Source organism: Diabrotica virgifera, chromosome 2 (assembly GCF_917563875.1).
Source record: "Diabrotica virgifera virgifera chromosome 2, PGI_DIABVI_V3a".
Lineage (NCBI taxonomy): Eukaryota > Metazoa > Arthropoda > Insecta > Coleoptera > Chrysomelidae > Diabrotica > Diabrotica virgifera.
In genome coordinates this window covers 125,513,522-125,525,636 of record NC_065444.1, presented here as the reverse complement: position 1 = coordinate 125,525,636, position 12,115 = coordinate 125,513,522, and the positions used below count along the sequence as shown (strand labels likewise).

The following is a 12,115-nucleotide window of genomic DNA, read 5'->3' as shown; positions in this document are numbered from 1 at the left end:
GTCTAAAAACGTGGTTATTTTGTTGAAAAATAAACATATTATTCACTTGCAAATAACTCGAAAAGTATTGACTTGGTGAAAAAACTCTATAGAACAAAAGTTGCTTAAAACTACTTAGTCAGTTTATCCATTTCGGGACTTATCTTGGACATATATTTTTTCACCCCCGAGATGGGGTGAAACTCACCCCTAGGGCAAAAGCACACATCGGCACCATATCACTTTTTTTCTTTGACATGTTAGTTATGCGTATGCCAAATGTTATGTTAATCCAAGCGGTTCTTTAAAATTTACAGTAAAAACCGTGAAATAATGTACTAAAATACAATTATTATTCAAAATAGGTCCGAACAGATGAAGAATTTCCTGGTTGTATAATCTTAGATTGTTTTCACTATCTAATATTGGACTATATAGCGCAGCAGCAAATAAAGCAAAAATAGCTAGTCGGTAACGGTAACATTCGTAGGATAAGCATCACAAGGAAAAGTTTTTTTTGGTAGATTTTGTATAAATGTTAATTGACTGCTTTATCCTTAATTCCCGTATACATATATTGACTTTCAACATAAAAGAGGTGATTGCACCTCGCATACTAAGAAAAAAAAGTCCTGATAAGAATGCGGGACAAAAAATATCGATATCAACGTACTTAGTTAGTATTGTATAAGTGGTTTTATTATTTATTTTTGCTACGTAAACAATCACTATGTAAAGAATTATGTCCACGTATGAATATATAGGTAACAATTAATGATAAGAACGGCATTTTAAAATGTTGAAGACAATGATAAATTACTACTTTGTAATACGTGTAATTTCTGCAGTATCGGCCGAAGATATTACAAAAATTGAACAATATGAGAGTCTTATAAAAAATGGTATTACCAAGGCACTGAATTTTAAATTACCGAGTAATGGAAGAATGTACGAAGCAAAAAATGAAACAATAACGGGTAAGTGAATTGAAACAATATTTCAATAAAGTTTTTCTTGTTTTCTATCCATGTCTGTTATTCTTGAGAAATAAGTACTCGATCCTGATTGAGAACGAGCTCTCTGTTTTTAAACGTCTATCTTACTACAGCCGACATTCTCTTTCCTTTCTTTCCCAATCTATCTGTATTTGTTATACCAACTATGATTTAGTAATTATTTTATTAAAAAAATATTCTTAACAAAAAAATAGCACATTAATAATTGAAAAAAAAATTATGTATGCAAGAACTCTCTAGAAACGGCAGAAACAACGTTCTAGCTAATGAAAAATAGGTTCATATCCGTCAACTTACAAAGTGAATTATTTCAACGTAATATAACCAAAACATCATGCACTTTGTGGAGAAAAATCATTATAGCTTTTTTAAAGTAAGCAAGTTACGCTCAAAATAAAGTTGGTTTTTTTTGGCAAACAAGCAAGTCACTCCCTAATTAGCATCAAAAATGAAATTAATCCTTTTTACTTCATAAGTTGTTTTATTCGTGTATATGTCGTTAATGGCTGTAAGTTTCATCGGTTCAAAGTGCTTTTGTTTTGAAGGGCTGTAGTTGAAAGGCCTTGAAGTAGTCAATAATCACGAGTGTATGCAAATTTAGAACAGCCATATCATAACCAATTATTGTCTTACAAAAAAATCAAAAAATCCAAAATATTCAGAAAATAAAAAACTACATTTTTTTCTCTTTGTGATTTTTGGTCACACTAATAAAAAATTATTTTGAAAAAAAAACATTTTTTTCAAAATTAAAAATTAAAACAGATTTACTTTAAAACCAATTTTTAGTTAAAATAAGCCCTTTGAACCGATGATACTTACAGATCATATAAATAATACATGATCAAAGTAACTTGTGAAGCGGTAACGATTAATTTGATTTAAGATGGTAATTAGGGGGTGACTTTACCGGGTTTTTTGCCAAAAAAATAGATAAAATTTATTTTGAGAGTAACGTGCTTACTTTTGATACTAGAAACTTTTTTAAAAAACAGAAAATAATATTTTGTTAAACACTTTAAAAAAGTTCTAATGAGTTTTCTCCAAAAAGTGCATCATTTTTTTGGTTATTTCACGTTAAAATTTGAAGGGTATGAACCTATTTATCATTATCTAGAACTTTGCGTCTGCTGGGTTTAGTGAGTTCATACGTACACCATTTTTTTTTTATTTTTAATGGGCTATATTTTTGCTAAAAATGTTTTTTTCAATAAAATACTTTTTGAGTAAAACCGCCTAAAAACGTGTTTTTTTTTTGTTGAAAAATGAACGTATTTATAGAATAGAATAGAAATATGCTTTATATTGTCACTGAAAATTTTACAATTTTATGGACAAAGCTTACATACAGTCAAAAAATATCACTAAAGCCCCCTCAAACTGCAGACTTTTTATCGGCCGATAGTTTGGTCGGCTTCTTAATCAGTACAGAGAGTTATGCAGATGCGCACATTACACCGATTCAGTCTCGGCCGACAAAAAAGTTTGAAATGCTTCCCGATTGCATTCAAATTAAGAAGTCGGCCAATATATAGCATGGGTCACCAATTAGTTTCCCTGAGGGTCCGTTTCGAAAACTTATGACGCCTCCGGGGTCCGGATTTAATGCTATCTGTGTCTGGTTGTTCTTATTCGGTTTCTTTGCGGATTCTTGTTAAAAAATATCCCCTATAAACAAGCCAGATGGGTGCTGGGCGAAATATGTGGGCAGAAATTGTTTAACAATTTTTTTAACAAAATCAAAACCACGCCTTTTTTGCCCACGAAAATAAGTTTTTAGCATTTTTGGGTCATCTTAAACAAAAAAGATCTGTCATTTTTGTCAAAACTTGACAGATTTCGCGTTTTAAGCGATTTAAAATTTGAAAAATGCGAAAACAAGCATTTTTGAAGCTTGAACACTCTGAAAACAGCTGACAGCTGTATTATTTTTGCTGTTGTCAAGTGCCTCAATTGAAGTTTAAACAATTGATGGATTCGACCGTTACTTGATGGAAGTTCATTTTATCTAACAATAAAACACTGAAAACGTTTGTTTTCTATACTTCCACAAAATTTATTGCAACTAAGTGAATACAGCTGTTTCGGCAGAGTGCCTTTCTCAAGTGATATAGTTTACAATGTGTTTGCCTTTTTTAAGTCTTTAACTGAAGAGGTTGAGGAGTGGGGAGCTGTTTGTCTCCAGTTGGTCATTCAGAATTATATCTGTATTTTTCAATTTATTAATTTCCATAGATTCTAAAAAAGATAGCTTAAGGCCTTTATTTTGGATATGCAGAATTTGAAACTCTTCATTGAAAGAATGATTGTGATCTAGAATCTAGAAGGTGAAGTGCGTATGTAGAAGTGTCTGTTTTTCTATTGTTGAAAGCCTTTTTGTATTCTGCTATAAGTTTGTCAAAGGTTCTGCCAGTTTGACCGATGTAAGTTTTCGGACATTCACCACAAGTTAGTTTGTACACACCACTCTGTAGTTGCTTTCTCTTTCGGCTTTTATTGTTCTTAATATATTTACTTAAGTTGTTGTTAGTTCTGAAGGCTGGTGTTATTCCTTTCTTTTCTATGTATCTGGCTATTTTTGTTGTTATCTTGCCAGTATATGTGAGAGAGCAGAAGGTACTGGGTTCTTTCTGTGGTGGTGGATACACTAATTTCAGGGCTCTAATATCCACCACCACAGAAAGAACCCAGTACCTTCTGCTCTCTCACATATACTGGCAAGATAACAACAAAAATAACCAGATACATAAAAAAGAAAGGAATAACACCAGCCTTCAGAACTAACAACAACTTAAGTAAATATATTAAGAACAATAAAAGCCGAAAGAGAACGCAACTACAGAGTGGTGTGTACAAACTAACTTGTGGTGACTGTCCGAAAACTTACATCGGTCAAACTGGCAGAACCTTTGACAAACGGATAGCAGAACACAAAAGGGCTTTCAACAATAGAAAAACAGATACTTCTACATACGCACTTCACCTTCAAGATTCTAGATTCTTAGATCATAATCATTCTTTCAATGAAGAGTTTCAAATTCTGCATATCCAAAATAAAGCCCTTAAGCTATCTTTTTTAGAATCTATGGAAATTAATAAATTGAAAAATACAGATATAATTCTGAATGACCAACTCGAGACAAACAGCTCCCCACTCCTCAACCTCTTCAGTTAAAGACTTAAAAAGGCAAACACATTGTAAACTATATCACTTGAGAAAGGCACTATGCCAAAACAGCTGTAGTCACTTAGTTGCAATAAATTTTGTGGAAGTATAGAAAACAAACGTTTTCAGTGTTTTATTGTTAGATGAAGTTTAAACATTCAATTTGAAGATTTTGATGATTAATCGGGGCTCATTTCAATTATTATAAGACCGTTGGTTTTAATTGTTAATTATACCCTATTCCACGAACATACGCCTGTTTTAGATTACTTCGACAACGAATATTTTACTGTGCAAAATAAGAAGAACGAAAGTAAATTGCAAATTACATTGTTGTTTATTGGAATAATTATTAGCGCAATTTACTTTCGTACCTCTTATGTTGCACAGTAAAATATTCGCTGTCAAAGTAATCCAAAACAGGCGTATGTTCGTGGAATGGCCCATATGCGCGATAATTCGCTTGAAATAAGCCCCTATTACTCATTAGAATCTTGAAATTGAATGAATAAACTTCAATTTAGGTACTTGGCCACCTGAAGACTAACAATTTACATATATGAGTTTTTAAGTATACCTATCGAAAATGCCTATTTTCACATTTTTCAGATTTTAATCGTTGATAACTCGAAAACGTTTATTGGAAAATGGTGGTGGTGTATTGTAGTGGTGAATATAAGAAGTGTGATTGGTTGCAGTGCATGTTTTGAACAGAGGCAATGGCTAAATCTACTAAAACCTCTTGGCAGCTAGGACTTGTTAAAACAATGAACAATCCTGATGCAGTGGTCAGTAGTCACTTCTGATGATTTAGTAACAGTGATAAACGACTTATTTCCCAAAACAGAGGTACACTTGTTAGTCTTGCCCAAAGAAAACCTGTTCCATGACTGGTTTAAAAAAGGATCGCATAGACTTATTAAGACCTATGAAAAGAGCAGCTCAAACAGCTATTAAGGAGGAAGGACACACAGAAAAAAAATTCAAAATGGGATTCCATGCCGAACCTAGTATGTCCAGGTTGCATCTGCATGTTATTAGTGATGACTGCAATTCTACGTGTTTAAAACATAAAAAGCATTGGAATTTATTTACAACCGATTTGTTCTTGAAACCAGAAGATGTTTTTTTTGTAAGCATTTATTAACAATTAGAATTACATATTCTATGAGTTAATTTGATAACAAGTACAATAACTTATATCAACTATAGTATTGTACACTAAAATGGCGTTATGAGGTACATCACCCAGCGGTTTTACCTCGGTTTCACCTCAGTTTCAGCGAAGATCTATGGGCCATAATCTTCGCAATCTTCTGTTGTTTAGTGGCTGCAGTAGTGGTAATATTAATTGGTTGGGGTGGCCTTCCAATTTCTCGTGGTGTCTGTTGGCTCTTTCTTGAATTACTGTGCTGACTAACGGGATGTTTAGGTCTCTATGAAGGATTTGGTTGGAAACGTACCACGGGGCATTTGCGATGGTGCGTAGAATTTTTGATTGAGTTCTTTGGATAATTTTTGTATTTGATTTGCTGGCAAAACTCCATAGTTCTATACCGTACGTCCATATAGGTTTGATGACTGTTTTATAAATCAGCAGTTTGTTCTCAATTGAGAGTCGAGATTTTCGACCTATAAGCCAATTAATTTCTTTCACTCTCAACTCAATTTGTTTCTTCTTCTTTAAAATGTGTTGTTTCCAGTTTAATTTAGAATCAAGATGAAGCCCCAGGTATTTGACGATATTCTGTTGTGGTATGTTGACTTGATTAAGGTTAATATTTGGGCATTGGTCTTTCCTTAGTGTGAAAGTTATATGTGTTGACTTAGTTTCATTAGCTTTTATCTTCCATTTCTTTAACCACTGTCCAATTTGGTCTAGGTGTTCTTGAAGTTTTAATACTGCAGCTGTTGGATCCTCTTCAGTTGCAAATATTGATGTGTCATCAGCGAAAGTTCCAATGGTGGTTTGTGGAGAGGTTGGTAAATGGGATGTGTACAGTACATAAAGAATTGGACCCAATATACTACCTTGTGGGACTCCTGATTGAATTTTCTTACGGTTTGATAGTTCATCCTCCACTTTAGTTTCAAATTCTCTGTGATTTAGATATGATTTTAATAAGTCATAGTATTTGTTGGGTAGAGATTTTTTGATTTTATAAAGTAATCCTGGGTGCCATACCTTATCAAATGCTTGGCTGATGTCCAGAAAGGCTGCTGTGCAATACTGATTATTGCCCAAAGCTCTATTAATTACATATGATATGCGATGGCATTGTTGCACTGTATAATGAGCTTGTCGGAATCCAAATTGGTGTTCTGGGATCCAGTTTTGGAATTCTAGGTCGCTCATAATTCTTTTAAGTAACAGCTTTTCAAGAAGTTTTGACATTATTGGCAGTATACTTATTGGGCGGTATGATGAAACATCCGAAGATGTAATAATAAAACCAGAAGATGTAATAGAAAGTTTAGAAACCCATGGAAAAGTTTGTATACTTACTCCAGCTCAATATAAGACTGTTATAGCATCTCCCCAGAAATGCCACAAGTGCGACTATAAGCCAAAAAATATGCTGGATTTGAAGAAACATATCTTATCACACATATAAATGAATATTTATTATTTTAAATTATTGTATATGCTACCGACAATCAATATGAATACCTACTCATATTTTATGTTACTTATATTTTTTAGACTGTGGATCTTACGACTTTGTAATTATTGGAGGCGGTACAAGTGGATCTGATATTGCCAACAGATTATCAGAAAATGGAAACTGGAGCGTTCTTGTTGTTGAAGCCGGAAATTTTACTGATAACGGTTTTATTCAATTCCTCAGATACTACGCACTTCACAGCTTTTCAGATTATAGTTGGGGATATAAGAGTACACCACAAACCAGTGCCTGCTTAGGTAAAGTATAAAATTTGAATGGTAATAAGATTTTGACAGAGCATAGAAAGTTCAGACATCTTGGATTTTAAAGCACCCTATGTAACGCACAGCTGAATGTGGCTGCATTTTTATGTTTGTGCATCACAGTGTTGCCATGCTGTTTTCTATATATTTCTTTCATAATTTCAATCAATGTTAAATATACCTACAAGAATAATAGAATAATAACATTTACTTCTCCGTCATTATACTAGGTATAATGATAAATGAGGTGTCAAATTAAAGCTTATAATCCAAGGATAGTACTAAAGGTAAGAAATTAGACCTAGGTTGTCTGTCCGTCTGTCTGTCTGTCCGCGAATATAACTCCTCCGTCACTATACCAGGTCGGACGGACAGGCGGACAGACAGCCTATGTCAAACTTCTCATCTTTAGTACCATCCTTGGATTATAAGCTTTCATTTGACACCTCATTTGTCATTCTACCTGGTACAGTGACGAAGGAATCATATACGCGGTCGAACAGACAGACGGACAGACAGCCTAGGTTAAATTTCTCACCTTTAGTACCATCCTTGGATAAGCTTTCATTTGACACCTCATTTGTCATTCTACCTGGTATAATGACGAAGGAGTTGAGTTTGCAAACAGACAGACAAGACGGACGGACGGGCAGACGGACGTGGACAATTCAATGTTTTCACATTTTTTCAAAATTGGTGAAAACAACAACATAATAAACTTTACTTAATTGGTGTTTCAAAACTACTTACTTTTAACACATTAGGTACACAATATTACAAGGTTTCTAGCAAGTTAAACGTCACAATGATTTAAAATAATCAAGTAAAATCCTATATATACATAACATATTAGAACATACCTAAAATACACAAAAATGATACATTTCACACACAAATATAATATCACAAAAAATTGTAACGTGATAGTATGAAAAAATAGAAGATACGGCAACGGTGTTACATGTGACGGTCGGCCCGGGTCAGATTCAATGCCAATATCTACACAGACATATATTAGGGTGCTTTAAAATCCAAGATGTCCGAAAGTTCCTATACACTAAGACCTAAGATATAAATTACTAAAAAAATTCTAGAAATTTTCTAATAATACTCATATTTGGGAAATTCCTAATGAAATTAACTTATACAAATAGTAATTTATGCAAAATTATTACAATAATACTATAGTTATGCATTGTTGAATCTTACGAACCAAAACTAGTGGATTTCAAGTACATCTCCTTCTGCTTCAAAAGGTGCCTATATTCTAGAGATGTTATCGACCACATTGACTTATCTGATTCTATTGACAGCAGCTCGAAATAGATCAGTTGACGTTAGACCAGTCCACTTTCTAAGATTGGCCAACCAGAGGATATACGTCTACGTCGAGGACTCCGAGGACTAATGTCTACGACTCTTGCCCTCAATATTGCCTTGTAGAATCAACTGTAGAACTAGGTATTTATTATTACGCATAATGTGGCCGCAGTAAGCCAATTTTCTGTTCTTGGTGTTAATAAATTCTTTGTGTTTTCGGTAGCACCACATTTCAAATGCCTCTAATCGTTTTATGGCATCTTCTGCAAGGCTCCAGCTTTCTACTCTGTAGACTGAGGAGGACACTAAAGACATAATATCTAAGAATTCTTATGTGTATATTGATACTTAAAGATAGGTTGCAGATACTTTTCCTAATACCGTTAAAAGAGCTTCTGGCTTTTTCAATATGAGTTCTTATTTCGTTGCTATGATCCCAAGTATCCTTAATATTGCATCCCAAAAGTACATTTTTCAAATAGCACATTTCCTCCTCTCTTAATAACGGTGTATCACTTATTGTGATTTGGGCGTTTATGTTCATGTTTTTACTAATGATCATTATTTTTGTCTTATAATTTAGTTTTAGACCGTATTTGTTACATGTTTCTGCAATCTTATCCATCATCCCTTGGAGCCCCTGCGCACTATCTGCCAGCAATACTGTATCGTCTGTATATCTAATATTGTTTATAAGTTGGCCATTTATTACAATACCATCTTCTGAATCGTCCATGGCATCTCTAAAGATGTTTTCAGAGTATTTGTTAAATAATGCTGGTGACAGTACGCAACTCTGTCTAACTCCTTTTCCGATTGTGAAGATCTCGGACAGTTCATTTTCAAATCGTACTGTTGCTTTCTGTTGGAGATATAAGTTTGAGATCAGTCTTATATCCTTACCATCGAGTCCTGATGTTTTTAGGATATCGATAAGTTTCCCATATTGGACTTTATCGAATGTTTTCTTGATATCAATGAAACATGTATGCACATTGCAGGTGACATCCCTGGCTCTCTGTATTAGAACTTGCAAACTGAAAAGTGCGTCCCTCGTTCCGAGTTCTGCTCTGAATCCAAATTGAACTTCACTCAGATGTTCTTCTAATTTGGTGTATATGCCCGAGTGAATGATAGCAAGGAGTACTTTAAGTACATGGCTCATCAAACATGTCTTATTATGCCCAATATCTAAGTACCACAGCTTACGAGCAAATGTGTTGTTTCTAGATTTCTAGGAACAAAACTTAAGTTCCTTCTAAGACTAAATTCTAATCAGTTTTCCTGTATTTGTTGCAACGTTTGATGGACTAATACGTGGGCGAAGATACGGATCCCACAAAACTAAAAGATCGATTTAAAAAAAAATTGGACACAGAAAATATTTCTCCGTTCCTAATATATTAATAATTAATTAATGTTTTTGACATTTTGATTCTATTTTAGGTACCATCAACCGACAATGCATGATTCATCGTGGAAAAGGTGTAGGTGGTACCAGCTTAATAAATGGCGCAATATATAGTAGGGGTGATCCCAATAACTTTAATGATTGGGCGAGAATTATAAAAGATCCTTCTTGGTCTTACAAAAATGTTTTAAAGTATTTTAAAAAATCAGAAAACTTCCATTTTACGAATACAAATGCAACAATAGACATGAACTACCACGGAGATAATGGTTTGATGCAAGTGCAGCATCGTTTACCAGATTATTTTCTCAACGAAGTGTTTTTGAAGGCTAATGAAGAACTAGGTCTCCCTAAAACAGACTACAACGGCCCAACCCCAATTGGAGGTTCGATATTTCAATTATCTTCAAAAGATGGCGTTCGACAAGATTTGGGTAGCATATTTGTAACACCATTTCTAAAAAGACCCAACCTCGAGATTTTAACAAATAGTTATGTTACCAAAATAGATATAAACCCTAAAACAAAATCTGCGGAGGGCGTCATTTTTACAAACTCAGGAAAGACGTGCAGAGTTCAAACCAAAAAAGAAGTGATACTTTGTGCGGGTGCCATTTCAAGTCCACACATACTTCTACTTTCCGGAATAGGACCTAGAGAACACTTAGAGAAAGTTGGTATACCAGTAATTGAGTCCTTGCCGGTGGGAAACCGGCTAAAAGATCATGCAGTTTTTAAAGCTTGTATTTTTGAAGCCAATTTTACTGAAAAGGATCAGCCTCTTAAGAAGCAAGTTCAAGATTATTTAAAAGGAATTGGAGAATTAACGGCACCGTCTATTGCTCAAAGTGTGGGTTTTTATAAAATGAACGATAAAAATAACGTAGCCGATTTAGAAACTATCACTGATGTAGTTAAATCCTCAGAAGTGGAAAAAATGTACTCCCGTTGGACAAACGAATCTTTTCAAGACGTTTGCAAAAACAAAACATGTATCGGCTTTTTATTAGCAAATCTGTTTCCAAAATCAATAGGAACTATCAGACTTAAAAGCAAAAATCCTTTCGAATACCCCCTAATCGATCTTAAATTATTATCTGATCCAAAAGGTGAAGATATCGACATTCTGTTTAGGGGAATACAGTTTGTATTTAGACTTATTAACACGTCTGCTTATAAAAAACTTGGTTTGCGTTATATTACTAAAACTGTCCCAGATTGTAAAAAGCACAAATTTAGAAGTAGAGCATATTGGTACTGTCAGTTAAGACAACTCACTACAACTGGGTATCATCCAGTAGGAACGTGTGCCATGAGCAGAACAAGAAGTGATGGTGGTGTTGTCAATTCTAAATTAGAAGTATTCGGTATAGAAGGATTACGGATAGCAGACGCTAGTGTTTTTCCTACTCCCTTGGCAAGTCATCCTAGTGCGGCATGTGTAATGATAGGCGAAAAGATATCTGATGAAATTAAAACGCAATATAAAAGATAAAAATATTATCTGAATATCTACATAAATGTGTTTTAATACACTCACCGTCAAAATTAACCGCCCAGATTGTATTTTTTTCAATTTGCAGAAATTATATTGGACCACATTTTATGAAAGATACGATGAAAACCACCTTTGAAGAAAACAAAACAGTAAAATTAATGAATGAATGTAAAATAAATGAAAAAAAGTCGCTTATCAAGGGATGCTTAGCAAAAATCCAAAGTTTGAAAATCTTTGAAGAAATTTCAAACAAACATAATTTTGAAAATCATAGTCTAATTTAAAAAAAATTATGAGTATTAATAATGGGTATTGCCGCCTCTTACCTTTAGGACTTCTTGGAGTAGGTTTGGCAATTCATTCCTTAATGTCCTGGATATCAGATTGAGAGATATTGTGCTACTTCTACTGCAGCCGGCTTGGGTTCTCCGAAGGATGTAGGGGCTGAAATATGTTACGGGATGTTATCATACGATTTCGGAAGACAGGCTCGCAGACCCGCAAGTCAGGTCAAGACCAACATCGATGCACTACAATTCGAGATGACCGCTTCATTGTCAGAAACGTGTTGAGAAATCGCTTTTGCTATACTTCTGAAGCTCGTACGCGTCTTTTTGAGGTGAGAAATGTTAGTGTGAGTGAACGTACCATAAGAAGAAGACTGACAGAAAGAAATTTAAGGACTTTCCGTCCAGCTCGCACCCCACAGCTGCTCCCACAACACCGTAGAACTAGACTTGATCTTGCGCGAGAATATGCTAATTGGACTGTGGCGGAATGGAAGAACATAGGGTTC

At 34.3% G+C, this 12,115-nt stretch overlaps 1 protein-coding gene across 1 annotated transcript; it reads left to right on the top strand.

The window, feature by feature from the left end:
• The first annotated feature begins 770 nt into the window (after positions 1–770).
• On the top strand, positions 771–11,435 carry LOC114324642 (glucose dehydrogenase [FAD, quinone]-like). Its single transcript, XM_028272509.2, has 3 exons — positions 771–956; positions 6,866–7,084; positions 9,857–11,435. Exons 1-3 carry the CDS (start codon positions 776–778, stop codon positions 11,314–11,316), a joined length of 1,860 nt encoding a protein of 619 aa, XP_028128310.1. The 5' UTR covers positions 771–775; the 3' UTR covers positions 11,317–11,435.
• The last annotated feature ends 680 nt before the right edge of the window (positions 11,436–12,115 follow it).